At 38.6% G+C, this 18,369-nt stretch overlaps 1 protein-coding gene across 8 annotated transcripts in view; it reads left to right on the forward strand.

The window, feature by feature from the left end:
* The window catches only part of AP2A2 (adaptor related protein complex 2 subunit alpha 2), a 102,727-nt gene that overhangs the window by 45,363 nt on the left and 38,995 nt on the right, over window positions 1–18,369 (forward strand). For all 8 annotated transcript variants that reach the window (XM_007059724.4, XM_007059725.4, XM_037899603.2 and 5 more), the window contains 4 exons: window positions 12,330–12,472; window positions 14,157–14,350; window positions 16,987–17,116; window positions 17,530–17,631. In XM_007059724.4, coding sequence (XP_007059786.1) covers window positions 12,330–12,472; window positions 14,157–14,350; window positions 16,987–17,116; window positions 17,530–17,631 — 569 coding nt within the window. The remainder of the gene's footprint in view (window positions 1–12,329; window positions 12,473–14,156; window positions 14,351–16,986; window positions 17,117–17,529; window positions 17,632–18,369) is intronic.

Genomic DNA, 18,369 nt, shown 5'->3' on the forward strand with positions numbered 1-18,369 from the left:
CTTGTAAAAATGATAAAAGAAATAGTATTTTCAGTTCACTTCATACAAGTACAGTAGTGCAGTCTCTTTATCGTGAAAGTGCTATTTACTAATGTAGATTTTGTTCAGTTAGTTTTTGAGTGCAGTTATGTCACAAACAATGTAAAAATTCAGAGCCTACATGTCTACTCAGTCCTACTTCTTGTTCAGCCAAATAACTAAGACAAGGAAGTTTGTTTACATTTACGGGAGATAATGCTGTCTGCTTATTATTTACAATTTCACCTGAAAGTGAGAACAGGCATTCACATGGCTCTTTTGTAGCTGGCATTATAAGGTATTTACATGCCAGATATGCTAAACATTCGTATGCCCCTTCATGCTTTGGCTTTCATTCCAGAGGACATGCTTCCATGCTGATGATGATCTTTTTAAAAAAAAAAAAAGAAAAAAAAAAAAGCATTAATTAAATTTGTGACTGAACTCTTTGGGGGAGAATCGCATGACTCCTGCTCTATTTTAACCAAATTCTGCCATATATTTCATGTTATAGCAGTCTCGGATGATGGCCTAGCACAGGGGTCAGCAACCTTTCAGAAGTGGTGTGCCGAGTCTTCGTTTATTCACTCTAATTTAAGGTTTCACGTGCCAGTAATATATTTTAATGTTTTTAGAGGGTCTCTTTCTATAATATATAACTAAACTATTGTTGTATGTAAAGTGAATAAGGTTTTTAAAACATTTAAGAAGCTTCATTTAAAATTAAATTAAAATGCAGAGCCTCCCCAGACCGGTGGCCAGGACCTGGGCAGTGTGTGCCACTGAAAATCAGCTCGCATGCTGCCTTTGGCACACATGCCATAGGTTATCTACCCCGGCCCAGCAGATGTTGTTCATTTTAAGAACACTTTCAGTGCAGATTTGACAAATCTCAAAGAAGGTACCAATGTGAGATTTCTAAAGATAGCTACAGCCCTTGCCCAAGGTTTAAGAATCTGAAGTGCCTTCCAAAATCTGAGAGGGACGAGGTGTGGAGCATGCTTTCAGAAGTCTTAAAAGAGCAACACTCCAATGCGGAAATTACAGAACCCAAACCACCAAAAATCAACCTTCTGCTGGTGACATCTGACTCAGATGATGAAAGTGAACATGCTTCAGTCCACACTGCTTTGGATCGTTATCGAGCAGAACCTGTCATCAGCATGGACTCATACCCTCTGAATTGGTGGTTAAAGCATGAAGGGACATAAGAATCTTTAGGGCATTTGGCACGTAAATATCTTGCGACACCAGCTACAACTGGGCCTTGGGAATGCCTGTTCTCACTTTCAGGTGACGTTGTAAACAAGAAGTAGGTAGCATTATCTTCTGGTAATGTAAACAAACTTGTTTGTCTGAGCAATTGGCTGAACAAGAAGTGGGACTGAGTGGATTTGTAGGCTCCAAAGTTTTACATTGTTTTGGTTTTGAGTGCAGTTTTTTTGTACATAATTCTACATTTGTAGGTTCAACTTTCATGATAAAGAGATTGCACTACAGTACTTGCAATGGTGGGGATTGAAAAATACCATCTTTTGTTATTTACAGTGCAAATATTTGTAATTAAAAATAAGTTGAGCACTGTACTCTTTGGATTCTGTGTTTTAATTGAAATCAATATATCTGAAAATGTAGAAAACATCCCCCCAAAATTGAATACGTGGTATTCTATTATTGTTTAATAATGAGATTAATCGCGGTTAATTTTTTTTAATTGCTTGACAGTCCTAAAACAAATTACTCTTCTTCCTCAGATATGCATCTCTGTTGCCACCTGTAGAAGATGAATAGATAGCAGGGTAGATTTGATTTAAATCAATTTGATTTAAATCATAATTTAAATCACTAGTCAAGAAGACTCAATTTAATCATGGTTCTCTACATAAAAGTGCATTCCTGTTGGTTGTTATAACCTTAATCCATATTCTTGACAATTCAGAGATAGATGTAGACTTCATTTTTAGAAGGTACACACCATACATTTTTTAAATAGTGATTTAGTTTGAAAACTTTTCAGATTATGATATAGCTGTAAAACTAATGAATGATTGTTTGGTTATTTCATTTACTAAAGGTAATTGAAGCAGGTATTTATGAAGTCATTGGGAGGTGAACTGTCTCCAGTTCAACAGGTTAATCATTAATATTTGGAGTATTTTCTTGCCATGTTGTATTAGAAGGAGAACGTCACCAGACAGACATTTGTAAATAGTTTTATTTAACTAAAACAACAACATTAAGTATTCTGGATTTTTTTTCTTCAACAGCAAACATATTTTAACAAAACAAGCATATGTCCCTTGCTTCTCACATTTATCTCCAGACTTCTTCTCCTTGTCCAGGTCTATTCCGCCCCCAACAATCTTCTATTCATTGAACTTTTTGAAACTTTGCACTCTTAGAGAGAGGTGAGGGATTGACTCTGAGTACACAAATTTGTAGAGGGACAGTAGAGTTGAGATTTGTTAGTTCTCACCTCTATTTTATTTATTTTATTTAAAAACATTTTTGCTGTTAACAAGCATGTTACCTCTAGGGACACAAATCCACAGTTTGAGAACTGCAAAAGCATCGCTGATGGTATCTTCTAGATTGAGCACTGAGTCCCATTGGGTGGGTAAATTAACCTAAATCTATACAGAAGCCTGTGGACTTCATAAAATTAGGTCCCTAATCCATGAACTATTGGAACTCCTTTACAAAACTTTTCTTAAACATTACATGAATATATTGTCTCATAGTATAGAATTAGAATTTATAATCCCTGTTCCATGATGAGATATCTTTGAGCTGTAATGTATCTTTAGATAGTTCTTCCCCCCCCCCCCCCCCCAAAAAGCATTTTATCAACAAAATCAGATTTAAATTTAAAACTGTTTTTGTGGGTTTTTTAAAAAAAATAATTGATTTTTATCCACCCTGATAGGTAGCTGCTGCTTCTCTTAAAAGCCAAGCTGGTAAAAACGGAGAATCTCCAATCTCAAATTTTGTTCCCAGTACTTCATCGAAGAACAGTGTGGTAGATGCAACATCCGCGACTTGTCTTTCAGGACAGCTTTTAAAAGCTTTGTTTTCCTAATCTTGTTTTGAAAGATGAGTAGAAGTGCCAGGAGGGAGGATAACCAATTTCCTTCCCTACTCAAAACTGCAAGTGCTCTGGCTGTGTTGGCACATGAGCCTGCATCACAAGAGGCTTTAGCTTGTGCTTTGGTCGTTCCCACAGTCTGATGGAATTGGTTTCTGGCAGCAGAACAAAATATCAGTCTGCTTCATTGCTACTTGAAGCACAGCTTCAGGGATGCCTCTACCAATCCTAGAGGGCAAACTGAAGAAAAAGAGCCCGAACACCACAGACACCATTGTTCGTTTTCTCCATTTGGAAGTGTCTTGTGAAACACTGACAACTGAGGTTCACAGCTGTCCAGACCCTTACCATACAAACAAATCTTTAGGAGCAAGCACTTGGGAAAGCCATCATTCTGGTGGCCTTTCCCTTGTTGACTGCAGTTGTTGATAGGTTTGCCTGTTTCCTTAACCAGTGGATGCCAGCTGTCTAAGTGGGTGTCATCTGTAGTAAGGGGTACTGTTTCATTCCTTTTCCTTTGTCCCCAGATCATGAAGGCCCTGGGTGTGTGTGTAGGTAAAATTAAATTTGCATTTAAAGAAAGGCTTAACCATTTAATTATGTACATAGAATACACCATATTCTCCTCAATTACAGCACTTGCAGTGTTTTCTGAGAGTTTACAAATAAATTAAACAATTAATATTAATTTAAAGAAATTTGGCACTGTCAGATTTTCTTGTCCTGAATTTATCTCAACTCGGATGTTGTCCATTCCCACAAATTCACAGGGAGGTGAATCTTGAGTATGCCTTGAATAAAGTGAATGTAGATTTTTTTTTTTTAAACCCTTTAATTATAAGTTGTATTTTTGTTGTTTAGCTGAGGTAGAACACCAATTTTCAGAAAATTTTAATTGCCCTCTTCTAAAATGGCTGGCATCTTTTGCTCTCATTGGGAAGGAAGCCATGTGTTGCCCTTGGCAAAGATGGTCACCAGCACCTGCATTCACTCATTCCTCACAGTGCTCTTCTGCTTTCTGTACAAAATGTCCTTGAAAATCAGGACTTGTAATCTGGAACCACAAACATATTTATTAGTTACAATTGTATGGTTATTGCATGATATCACTGCAAGGCAGGATTATGATTGTTTGGATGCCTTAATTGTGTATTTCTGTAATTTAATGTGTTTGGGTTAAATTTAATCTTAAAAGAAATCCAGTATCCTTTGTTTGCTTGTTTTAGGGATAGTTAAAACATCCCCTGTAATACCTTGACTATAAACTACTGCTACTCAGGGCTTGTCTATACTGACACTTTACAGCACTGCAACTTTCTTGCTCAGGGGTGTGAAAAAACACCCCCCTGAACGCAGCAAGTTTCAGCGCTGTAAAGCACCAGTGTAGACAGTGTACCAGCGCTGATAGCTATGCCCCTTGTGGAGGTGGGTTTTTTCAGAGCGCTGGGAAAGCGCTCTCCCAGCGCTCTGCCGCGACTACACAAGTTACGTTAAAGCGCTGCCGCCAGTATAAACTAGCCCTCAGCTTTAATTTCACCTTTTTAAAGTTTTTTGTGTAGAATTGGAATACAAATGGTTTGCCTATTGGGGTTGACTGGTTTCATCTTCACAGTGGGATCCTTCAGCAGTTCTTGCAGAGTCCAGATGGTCATTTCTCTGACACAAGAAATTGGTTCCTGCAAAGCATGTTAAACATTTTTTTGGGACCAAGAAAGAGCATTTGAGCGTCCACTGTTCTGTAGCTGAGAGAGAACAAGGGGATTATTTAATTTCTCCTGGTTCCCAAGATATTGTCTTCCTTTCTGTTTTACTTAGGGGGAGGTTTTCAAATGCACAAGAAGGCATTTCAAGTACAGGAGAAGGAATTAACACCCACTTTCCATTTGATAGTCAGTAGGAATTTGGACTGTTGTAATCCATTCTAGTTAGGCCTACTCTGGAACATTAATTGAAAAGTTCCTCTAGTACAGAAAGCTGTGGCAAGTTGACTTAATGAGTTGCATGCACATGACTGCAATACGGCACCTATGTTCTGAACTGCACTGGCTTCCCATCTGCTTCTAGGTGTAACTCGAAGGTGTTTTCAACCCATAAAATTTTAAGAGTTGGGGATTACCCTAATGGATTATTATTCCACATGTACCAATATCAATGCTATTTAAGTATAGTATCCAGCCCTTAATTATGGGGGTTCCAGACACTAGAGAAATCCAGGTGAACTTAGTCAATTTTTACAATACTCTCCAATCACACAGCTTTGAGACTACCCATATCTGATTAAGATATTAAATATCAGATTGCTTCTTGATCAGTGGCCTAACCACAGATTGTTTAAGGTTGGTTCACGTCTTTGTCTCCAAATTAATAAACCTAAATTTCCCCCTCCCTTTTTCCCCTTCTCCCCCCCCCCCCCAAAAAAAAAAAAAAAAACCAACAAAAAACAAAAAACCCTGGCTTTTATCAATCAGAAGTATTCTTCCTTCAGATCACAGTGAACAGCCATCACGTTTCCAGGTGTTCTACAGGAGACCTGGAGAAACTTGCTGGGGGCAAGTGTTTGAAGCAGCCAAACTGCTGATCTGCTGACATCTGATTAAAGTTGAAAGCTATTAATTCATCTCTTCCCTTGGTGTGTTTTGAGGCTCCCCTTTTCAGTGGATTGCAGGATTCTGTGTATGCTCCCTATTCCCATATGTCTAGGTGATTGAAAGAGACTCCTCTAGTTAAATCCTGTATTAGTCTACTAGTGAGATAATAGCGTCGTGTGAGGTGCTCACTTACCCTGCCTTGAGTGCAGAACTATCAGTCTCTTGCTCCTTAAGTTTGGCAGAGACTAAAGACTGGAGCAGACATCTGTCCTAGATTCATGTTGACACTGCAGTATCCATCTTACATTTTTTAAATCCAAGCTGCCATCTCTCCCAGTTCTCTCTCCTTTTCCATCTCTTCCCAACAATCTCGTCTCCTACTTGCTCTTTACTATTGCCTTCTGTTGTATTCCTCCCTCCCTTTGCTTTTTGCCTCCTTTGGTTGCTTGCCCTGACATGAAGGTGCTGTTGTTCCTTTTTCACTAAGTGACATGAATCTAGTGGATTTTCACTTCACTGCTGTTGCTGATAGTGCTGTCTTTCTGCAGAATCAGCAGAGTTGTAAGCATGATTCATTGCTGAGGGAAGGAGAGATTTATTTGCTCTTTTCAGTTGCTTCTCTATAGATTGCCCCATCAGCAAAAGAAGATCCTGTCTGGCTGTACTGCCGTTGCTGTAGTGCTTCCCCCAGCAGGAACAGCATAGTAAAATTGACTATTTTGTCAGTTGACCTGTGTTGTCGCTTCTGTATTACTCCTGTGGGAATACTGCGCCAAAACATTGAAAACTCTGCGCACACTCTTTTGAAATTCTGCATATTTTATTTGTCAAAATAACACTATATAATCATGCCATTTTCAATTATTTTTGGTAATTTATTTAAAAATCAATGTCTGCAAGTATGTAACAATAAAGACAAGAACAGATTTCCCCCAGGAATAGAGTTAAAGAAACCGCTATTTTATGCTTTTGTTGGGCACCTCAGTATGGGTGTGCCACACATGCCAGCTGGGCACATCTTGGGGGGAAAACTCTGCCCCTTTGATCTCAGACACCCGCACCTACTACCCCTCAGAGCCCAGCTGTGGGGCACCCTCTACCCCCCCCACCCCCAGATCCAGAGGGAGAAACAGCCTGATGCTGGGTCCCAGGCTTATACGGAATTTTCTGCACGCCACCGCCTTCCTTCAGGACCTGCTGGGAACTGCAACTGCGCAGAACCCTCCAGCTCCCCCTTCTCTCCTCCCCTCCTCCCCCGCAGTGTCCTGTATTTGTGAGCTGGAGAGCTGGGCTCTGCTGGATCCAGCAGCCCCTAGTGGCAGCCAGCAGCTCTGCAGCATCAATTCTATGGGGGAAAAATGAAATTTGGCACAGAATATTAATTCTTCATTGTGCAGTGGTGCAGAATCCCCCCATGAGTACTATATGCAGAAACACAGGCATGATTCATGGCTAATTTAAATCCTTGATTAAATTATTCTGGCACTCATGGTCTCTAGAAGTCAAGGCAATCTTGTTTGCCTTAAAACAAATATATTTTTAGATTATGTAAAGGGATTTTCTTCATGCTGGTCATGTGGGTTTTTTCCTGTCAGTTTGTCATATCCACACTTGTCTGATATAGGTTAGAAAACGGTTTCTTCCCATTTTTTCCACATATCTAGTGATATTTGGTATTTTCTTCAAGCCCTAGCTCCAGGAATCAAGTGATAACATGAAAATCTTCACTATAATTTAAAAATTTGTTAGCCTTCATGCTTGTAGAGAAACTTGAAAATTTGGATTCTCAAAGCAGAAATAACAAAAAGCAAATACCTCCCCCTTCCCACCCACCCCTCCCCATCCCCCCAATCTTATGACTCTTCGGAGCCTCACCCAGTTTTTTTGGCAATATTGTAACCGGTAGGCATAATCTGCAATATGCCAGGCACTCTGTCTGACACTTTGTACAGTCACTGAGCTTGCTATGTCAACTGCAACTAATTGAATTTATGTAATAGCAGGGCTTAAAAATTTCGGAAATCTTCATAGAAGTGAATGCTGAAGTTCCTCAGTATTTAGGCACCAAGTTAAATGGCCTGATTATCAATACATGTCAGTGAGTTGTGCGTACTTGGCACCTCTGAAAATCAGGGTCACTTCTTTAACTACATAAACATGGATTTGTTAACCTAGCTGTAGACACCCAAGTTTGAAAACTCGCCTGTTGATTCAGGTGCTGTAGATTAAGCTGGTCACTTCTCAGCCTGTTAAATACATGCCGTGAGTTGGGTTTTGCGGCTTTATTTTTGATAAGAGCAAATATGATTTTGGGATAATGTAACCTTTCAGATAAGGCTTTATACCATACAATCCTGTGCTGACTAATGCTGCCCATCAAAAAAATTGGTCATCGATTTGACAGATATATCTGTTCCACTCTGAGTGAGGCAAAAATAGTTGAAGAGTTTTTACAAGCTTCTGGGAAGAAGCTTCCCTGAAATTTTGTTACACAGACAGAACTCTAGGAAACTGTCTGATCATTAGACATTTCTTTGTAGGCTTGAATGGGGAAAGGAAGAGGCTGTTGGCCAAAAGGCACAATGTTCATGTTTCTCTACAAGAAAATAATTCCTATACTGTAACAGATCTGCCGGAAAGATTGCACTTGTTAGGGGGCTTATTCCTTCACCCACTTACTTCCCCGGTCCTTCTCGCATGAACAGAGAGCAACAATACCCGAAGTCCAAAGGTGCAAACAATTCGATGTTTATTGGGGTGAACTTCCAGCAAGCATGATTCCAGTTTCCTTCCTTAGTGTCCCCCTTCCCAGCTCTGACACCACAGAGCCTTACCTGCATCCCTGTTCCCATTCCTGCCCTTAGCAAAACATGATTCCAATTTCCCCACCCCCATTCCCTGTTCCCATTTCCCCCCCCACACACACACTTCCTGATTGACTGCAGACTATATAGTAAAACTCGAGTTCTGCTTAGCTATACCTTAACCAATCATTTTACTGAAATTTAACTAACCAATCCTAACATATTGTAACATGATTATTTAACCAACTATATCCCACCACCTTAATTAGTTTACACCCAGCAAAATTAATTATATAGCAGACAGAAACAATCACAGAACCAGGCAAAGATTATACAGATAAACAATAGGGGAATGGGGACTACAATGATAGAACAACACAGAAATGAGCAATGCTCAGATAAATTGGTTAGTCTCTAAGGTGCCACAAGTACTCCTTTTCTTTTTACAGAAATGAGGATTTCACATCCCAGCTATTGATAAGTGAGTTCTTGCCAGACAGGATGCTATCAAACTAAGTTTTCTTTTACATCTTCTAGGCACTTCCCTTTCTCTGGAGGTGATAGGCATTATCAGGACAGGATTGGATTCCTAACAGCCCAATAGCACCTTATTTCAATGTGATTAGTTTGGAATGTGAGGATTTGACCATTCGCTTCCCAGCTTATGGCTGCCTCTGCTGCTTAGCCAAAGGCCTTAGCCTAAGAACAGGGCCTCAGACTGTCACAGTAAGAGAAGGCCCTTACACTGGCAGACAGTGATTTTGATTCTTTCTTTTATACCTCTATAACTAGCTAAGTGATACGAATACACCTAAATTCTTAGAGTATAGGCCTTTACAGACAGGCCTGAATATCTATATCCTAACAGCACTTACAGCCAGATGGCTTTGGCTGGACTGTTCAGTACATAAGAATTACCATACTGTGTTAAACCAACAGTCCATCTAGTCCAGTATCCTGACTTCTGACAGCGGCTGGTGCCAGGTGATTCAGAGGGAATGAACAGAACATCCATCCGCTGTTATCCAGTCCCATTTTTCTGGCAGTTGGCGGTTTAGGGACACACAGAGCATGGGGATGTGTCCCTGACATCTTAGCCACTGATGGACCTATTAGCCATCTTCTATGAACTTATCTAATTCTTCTTTGAACCCAGTTATACTTTTGGCCTTCACTACATCCCCTGGCAATGAGTTGCACGGGTTGACTGTGCGTTGTGTGAAGAAGTAATTCCTTATGTATGTTTTAAACCTGCTGCCTATTAATTTCATTTGGTGACCCCTAGTTCTTGTGTTGTGTGAAGGAGTAAATAAAACTTGTTGTTCATTTCTCCACAACATTCATGATTTTATAGACCTCTATCATATCTCTTCCCCCTCCCCTCCCTTTTAGTCATCGCTTCACTACAATAGGATTTTAACAAAAAAAAATAAGGTTGGAAAATAATGCTGATGAACTTTCAGAAATACATATTTTAGAGTTCTGTACTACAACCATAAAAGGTAAGCTGTTTTAGAGCATGCCCTTTTGTTTAAAAAATAAAAATGAAAACCTCTTAACCTTGTAATCTAAACCATTTTGAAATTTGACTTGTAAAGCTGACTGGATACCAGGTATTTAAGAGGAACTTAATCTTACTTTATGGCCTCTACACATGATAGTCAATGTAATGTTTTAGACTTTATAAAAAGGCATAATCAATTTTTTTTTTGTCAGACTATTCCTCCACTTCCTGATGTGTGCATTAGCTGTTGTAGAATACTTAAATGCCTTAATCCAGAGTATTGTGGTTTTGCCATTTCCACGGATTGTGGGGCAAAACTGACATTTGTATGTTCTAGGGCTGTCAAACGATTAAAAAGATTAATTGCCCGATTCAAAAGATAATAGAATACCATTTATTTAAATATTTTTGGATGTTTTCTACATTTTCAAATATATTGATTTCAATTACAACACAATACAAAGTGTACAGTGCTCACTTTTTTATTTATTTTTGATTACAAGTATTTGCACTGTAAAAAAAAAAAAGAAGTAATTTTCAATTCACCTAATACAAGTACTGTACTGCAATCTTTTATCATGAAAGTTGAACTTACAAAGGTAGAATTATGTACAAAAACATTGTTTTATTTTTAATCAATGTAAAATTTTAGAGCCTGCAAGTCCACTCAGTCCTACTTTTTGTTCAGCCAGTCGCTCAGACAAACAAGTTTATTCACATTTGCAGGAGATAATGCTGCCCGCTTCTTGTTTACAATGTCCCCTGAAAGTGAGAACAGGTGTTCTCATGGCACTGTTATAGGCAGCATTGCAAGATATTTACGTGCCAGATGTGCTAAAGATTCATATGTCCCTTCATGTTTCAACCACCATTCCTGAGGACATGCTTCCATACTGATGACTGATTCTGCTCGATAGCAATACAAAGCAGTGCAGACCGACGCATATTCATTTTCATTATCTGAGTCAGATACCACAGTCAGAAGGTTGATTTTTCTTTTTGGTGGTTCGGGTTCTGTAGTTTCTGCTTTCGAGTGTTGCTCTTTTAAGACTTCTGAAAGCATGCTCCACACCTCGTCCCTCTGATTTTGGCACTTCTGATTCTTAAACCTTGGGTCAAGTGCTGTAGCTATTTTTAGAAATCTTACATTGGTTCCTTCTTTGTATTTTGTCAAATCTGCCGTGAAAGTGTTCTTAAAATGAACAACATGTGCTGGGTCATCATCCGAGACTACTATAACATGAAATATATGGCAGAATGTGGGTAAAACAGCAGGGGACATAAAATTCTCCCCCAAGGAGTTCAGTCACAAATTTAATTAATGCATTATTTTTTTTTAATGAGCATCATCAGCATTGAAGCATTCCTCTGGAATGGTGGCCAAAGCATGAAGGGGCATACAAATGTTTAGCACTTGCAGTGCCGGCTACAAAAGTGCCATGCAAATGCCTGTTCTCACTTTCTGTTGATATTGTAAATAAGAAGAGGACAGCATTATCTGCTGTAAATGTAAACAAACTTGTTTGCCTTAGCGATTGGCTGAACAAGAAGTAGGACTGAGTGGACTTGTAGGCTCTGAAGTTTTACATTGTTTTGTTTTTTGAGTGCAGTTATGTAACAATAAAAAATCTACATTTGTAAGTTGCACTTTTGTGATAGAGATTTCATTATAGTACTTGAATGAGATGAATTGAAATACACTATTTTTTCTTTTATTTATCATTTTTACAATGCAAATATTTGTAATAAAAATACAACACAGAATACAGTATATATGAAAATGTAGAAAAATATCCGAAATATTTTTTATAAATTTCAGTTGGTATTCTTATTGTTTAACAGTACGATTTCACGATTAATTTTTTGGAGTTAATCGACAGCCCTAGTATATTCCATTACCGGTGTTCTGGTGCCAATGTTTTGTAGACACATCTGATCAGTGTTTGCTTGCTTTGCTGCTTAGTTCAAAAGTATTGTAAGCCACTTTGGGTTGTTTTAAATCTGAATGTATTAATGGATATTTACAATCAGAAGTGTCCATCAGAATATCTAGTCAAGGTACCCATTAACTTTTTTGTATTGTGTAATAAGCACTTGCATAGATACTCCCGTCTAATGGATCAAAAGAACCTTAAACATAAATAATGAAACCTGACAGGATAAAACTAGAACTCTTGAAACAACATTTAGCACATGCTGCAGTACTTGAATGGTACTGTGCAGTACTAGAATGCTAGTGTGGGGTCATACAGAGATATACAAATGTTGGCCTGTGCTGCATTTCAAAGAGTCTTGGTTTTTAAATATGCTTTTTCTTAATTATTTACTAGGTGACAAGGCTCTGGATGGCTACAGTAAGAAAAAGTATGTCTGCAAGCTACTTTTCATCTTCCTCCTGGGGCATGATATTGACTTTGGCCACATGGAAGCTGTAAACCTACTGAGTTCTAACAGATACACAGAGAAACAAATTGTGAGTAATTTCTCAACCCTGAAGAAGGAAATATCTATGAAATGTCATACTGCCTAGTTGCCCATCCTGTCCTGCCTCACTGTATAACTAGCTGCTTAAATAAATTGTGGGGTTTTTTGTTTTTGGTTTTTTTGTCCCCCACCCCCCACCTTCTTTCTGCATGGTTTTAGCTTGGTTCTAGCTGGTATTGCAAAGTAACTTTTAGCTGTACAGATGAGTCCTTTACTTGTTTGGATAAGTAACTTTGAAGGATTTTGTTGCCTTTTTTAACCTCTAAAATAAATGTTGCACTAACTGCAACAGAAGACTAGTCATGTTACATTTTTAATGTACCTTACGAAGACACACACATTCCATTAGACAAGGTACTTTCTTTAAGTAGAACATTAGACATTTTATGGAATCCCACTCAGAGGAAAACCTATGTTTAGAGGGTAACTGAAAGGATACAGTCAAAGCTTAAAAAAAAAATCAGATACTTAGGACCTCCTGTTAAACAGCACATTTGGGGGTGAGAGGTAGGGAGGGGGAATAAACCAGCGTGAGTTTAGTTAACTGTCAGAATCTAGAAGGTTTATTCTCCTTTTTAGTGTCCCTAATAGGAGAACTAACATTTACTAGGTTTCAGAGTAACAGCCGTGTTAGTCTGTATTCGCAAAAAGAAAAAGAGTACTTGTGGCACCTTAGAGACTAACCAATTTATTTGAGCATAAGCTTTCGTGCATACTGTGGAAAGTGTAGAAGATCTTTTTATACACACAAAGCATGAAAAAATACCTTCCCCCCCCCCCCCCCCCCCCCCTCCTGCTGGTAATAGCTTATCTAAAGTGATCACTCTCCTTACAATGTGTATGATGATCAAGTTGGGCCATTTCCAGCACAAATCCAGGTTTTCTCACGGGGGGGGTGAGAGAACCTGGATTTGTGCTGGAAATGGCCCAACTTGATCATCATACACATTGTAAGGAGAAAAGGAGTACTTGTGGCACCTTAGAGACTAACCAGTTTATTTGAGCATGAGCTTTCGTGAGCTACAGCTCACTTCATCAGATGCATAGTACTCCTTTTCTTTTTACGAATACAGACTAACACGGCTGTTACTCTGAAAATTGTAAGGAGAGTGATCACTTTAGATAAGCTATTACCAGCAGGAGAGTGGGGTGGGGGGGAGGTATTTTTTCATGCTTTGTGTGTATAAAAAGATCTTCTACACTTTCCACAGTATGCATCCGATGAAGTGAGCTGTAGCTGACGAAAGCTTATGCTCAAATAAATTGGTTAGTCTCTAAGGTGCCACAAGTACTCCTTTTCTTTTTGCGAACATTTACTAGGTGCATGTGAAGTGATGGTTTGTGACAGGTACTGAGCAGAGCACGGGTCTTTGAGGAGCAAAATATATGATTTGGGTGGAATGTACATGTGATGGGTTTTTTTGTTTTTTTCCCTTCTGAAGACATTGCTGTTGTACTCTGCAACTCTGGACCTCTTTATTCTATTATTGGACTGAAATTCCAGGGACTTATTTACAAAGAACTCTTGGGAGAGCTGTAAGGACAAGTATTGCTGGAGGGGAACTACATGAGTTCATAGAATACCTTACAATATTAGCAAAAGACAGAAAATTAGTTTTAGCAGGCTTGATTTATCAGAAATATTACTTTCTTATTCCTTTTCTGAACCACAGGGATATCTTTTCATCTCAGTGCTAGTGAACTCCAACAGTGAGCTGATCCGCTTGATAAACAATGCAATCAAGAATGACCTGGCCAGCCGCAACCCCACCTTCATGGGACTAGCTTTGCATTGTATAGCCAATGTGGGTAGCCGGGAGATGGCAGAAGCATTTGCTGGAGAAATTCCAAAAATACTTGTAGCTGGGTATGTATTGTGTTTGAAACAACTGCACAGCAATAGGTAGTACTAGTGGTTCTCAGCATGAAATTAGGGGTCGAAAGCCATATTTAGGCACCTAAGTGACCTGATGTTCTAGAGGTGCCAATTGCCATCATTAAGAACTGAAGGTAAACAGTGCTCAACACACCTGAAAACCAGGTTGCTTGCTTAAGTGACTAAACATAGATATAGAAACTTAACTTTTTGCACACAAGTTAAAATATTTTGGCCTAATTACCTTGTGTCCTCTTTGGCTAATAACCCAAATTGCATTTTTGCAGATTCTAGTTCATTACCCACGTATCTATGAAGAATTTTTAAAAAGTATCTACTTTTTATCCCAGAAGTGTGATCCCGAATATGTTGCTTGGGAGAACAAAAGCTGTTCCCTTTTTCCTGTTCAGATAAATCCTATTAAAATGGGCAGTGAATGAATCTGAAAACACCATACCTCAACTACAGATTTCCTTATTAGAAATGTACTCCATTGGAAACTCATTATTGCTGTCTATGATTTTATTAGGAAGGTGAAAACTTTTCTTGCACCATATATTCCAGCTTCCTCCAAAATCCACATTTCCTTTCTAGGTGTACATAGGGATAGGCAAAGTTTTATATCCACAGGAAATCATTTGAGTGGCTGTTTTCTTTTAAATTGCCACTAATCTTTTTTCCCTGTTTTGCCCAGCAAGACTGTGGCCAAAACAAAAGTTTTGCAACTATTATCTGACTGGAGTTCACCTAATAACTGTGTAATGAGAAATTATGATCATAGGACTAGGCCTATGTCCATGAGAATTCTCAGGACTTAAAAGAAATGAAAACCTTCAGGTAGTAATTCAGTTCATTTCTGCTTTCTTTATTAGTATTAAGTATTCTTAATTTGTATGGATCCTTCTCATACATTTCTTTGAAATACTAACTAGAGTTTTGGTTGCCTCATTCACCTCTCATCATTGTAATAGAAAAATAATTGAATGTATTGCATACTAAAAAGACAATTGGGTTGTAAAGTCAAGCCCTCCAGATAGTGCCAGATGTACTTGCTTGTGCAAGATTAAGTCTGGCTTTGTTCGTTCTGTGCACTGAATACACCAAGGATCCTGTGGAAAAAGTTGCATATGATCATATAACTAGAAATTGCATCACAATGCACATGCAACCCTAACTGTGCATGTGCAATTGTAAATCTGTCATTTTCTAACTTAAGAGCTTGACTTTGCCACTTAAAAACCATTCTTCCAAAGATTCTTTGTATGCAGCTTCCTCAGTGGTTTTTTTATTATTATTGTTTTTTTTTATTTCTACCTATTTTCATTGTGTGCAGCTAACAATCCCCTATCATGTACCTTCATCAGGGGATTCACCATCCTTTTATAGGCGGTCCTCGAGCTTCTGCCTCATGTGTTGGTACCCAAAGGAGGATGGGACACTGGGTCATTTACTGGATCTGAAGGGAGCAGGCTCTGCAAGGCTCTCTTCTTCCTTTTCTTCTCCCTGGTCACTTCCACACATGCTCTGGCATTTTCCAGTTGCTCCTAGAGCAGTGTTGTGGTGATAATGTTGCTGTGGCAACACCAGCATGGGGCTGGCTTGTTAGAATAATCATAGTCAGTTACTTTGACTTTTCTGATGTACACAAGCAACAGAAGCTAAATAAATGGTGATTGAACATTGCAGAGCTCAGCCAAGCCTGAACAGAATTTCGTGAGACAAGCAAAACCCTCAGGGTTTTGTCCTTGCTGAATTTCAAAAGTTATTCAGATTTTCATATTAAATAATCTAAATTTAGGATTCGCTACCAGCTCCCCATCGGATAAAGGACTGCATTTAATTTTGTCTTACATCATGTGGCTGAAAGGAATACCTTTAGTTCCATAATGTGTTATCAAGCAGTCTAGCACTACAGAAATCAAGTAATGCCCTAGAAATTTAAATGTATTAGCTTGTTCATGAATCACGTTTCCTAAAGATTGTGAGTTATTCTTAACGGACAAGGCAAATTAAGTATATGAAGTTTGATGGTGCTCTCCAGACAGAATCTTTCGGTATCTCTTCTCTGGGAAATAAAGGTCATACAATATTTGTAAACCATTTTTCAACTACAAACATCTAGCTTGAGATCCTGGTTTCACTCTCATCCCTTCTCTAATTTCAAATGTATTCTGACTGAATATCATTGGTATTGCTTTACCCTAGACTTATCACATCTCTAACACTAGTGTACTTCCAGCTGTAGAGTCAAGAAAAATCTCCTGTGTACTGTTGCTTTAGAAGACGAGGGAGTGTTGTCTCACTATTGCTTTTATGTTGCCAAATAGTGTTTAGCAAAGGATACAGAAGTTAAACTAGGTAGTTAACTCGTGTAACTAGCCAAATTTTTAAACCACTTATCAAAGTACTTAATAACAAATTTAAAGTAGTTGAAAGTAATTTAAATAATTAACTTGGGGATCTAATACTTCTAATAAAAAAAACAACAAAACCCTTGTGCTGGTTTCCATTCTTGTTTACTTCTGGATAATAGTGTTTAGCGGCCTGTGAAAAGCATGACCAGATACTGGTCCATTGTATAGTACCAAGACTCTTAATTTGGGCTGAAAAGAGGTGTTATCTTGCAGAGACACCATGGATAGTGTGAAGCAGAGTGCTGCCTTGTGCTTGCTGCGTTTGTATAGAACTTCTCCTGACTTTGTTCCCATGGGAGATTGGACATCCAGGGTGGTGCATCTTCTCAATGACCAGCATTTGGTAAGCTTATCATAGCATTATTTCTTCTGGGATGCCAAACGTAAATAGTAATCATTTCAGCTTTTGGCCAAAAGGGAGGGTTACCAATTCTGGGGCCGTGTAGTGGAGTGAGGGTGGATAAGAGGAAGTATCCAAGAAGTCTCACTTCCTTTCCTTTTCCTACTTGGAAAAAAATTGATAAAAGCCAGTTAGCTTATTTTAAGGTATCACTTACAACTGTGGATTAATGCAAACTGAATTTTGGCTTTTAGGCTTAATAGTATAGTATAATCTTCCTTAGTGTAAACTTAAGGATAGATTTGTGTGTCTGGTACATAACAAATGTCCGTCTTTCATTCGACGCTTTTAAACAATTGCACATGTTAAATATTTGATATTTGAACAAAAACGTTAGTAATTCTGTTTTCTTCCAGGGTGTGGTTACTGCTGCTACCAGTCTTATCACTACTTTGGCACAGAAGAACCCAGAAGAGTTTAAAACTTCAGTATCTTTGGCTGTCTCTAGGCTAAGCAGAGTAAGTCTCATTAAACAGCCGCAGAGAAATGTAACCAGGGCTGCTTAACTTTCTTGATCAGATTCACTTGGACTGAGTTAACAGACTTGGGTTACAGGTTACTCAGAAACAAACTTGCTGTATTGCTTCTGCAAGTGATTTCAGTCTCTGTTGAATAGTAATGTTTGCAAAGTGCTTGTATAGCCCTTCTTACGTTAATATTTTATTGGTCTGTTGCTGATGAACTGAACGTCCATAAACATTTCCTCTTGTCACCTATGTCCTTAAAGATGAAGAAATCCACTGGTGCATAATTTAACTGTAAGCAGTGACATATTTTATTTTACTATTTACTACAAATTATTTCCCCTTCATGTCCAGCCAACTTCACATAAGGAAACGATTCTATTACAGCATGTGGAGACACATCAGACTTTTGAGCTGGTTAAGTACCCACTCCTCTAAAAGAATTGCCAGGAATTCTATCTTGCATAAGTGGCAGATTTCAGATCTCCATTTGTACTAGTCTTTCAGTGGACTTCGCAGTATTGCTGGGTAACTTATTTACTGATTTTTCCGGTTTGTTCTCTTCTCAAATGTTAATACTTGTCTCCAACATATAAACCCAAACCTCTAGAAAGAAACACTTCAAGTATGCTTACACAATCTGCAGGACAGCCTAGGGGGCAAGCTAAGTGGCTAGTTCACCTCCAATCACAAGTGGGAGATCAGACTCACTCAAAAATGGAATGTTGCACC

This window comes from Chelonia mydas, chromosome 6 (assembly GCF_015237465.2).
Source record: "Chelonia mydas isolate rCheMyd1 chromosome 6, rCheMyd1.pri.v2, whole genome shotgun sequence".
NCBI classification, from domain to species: Eukaryota; Metazoa; Chordata; order Testudines; family Cheloniidae; genus Chelonia; species Chelonia mydas.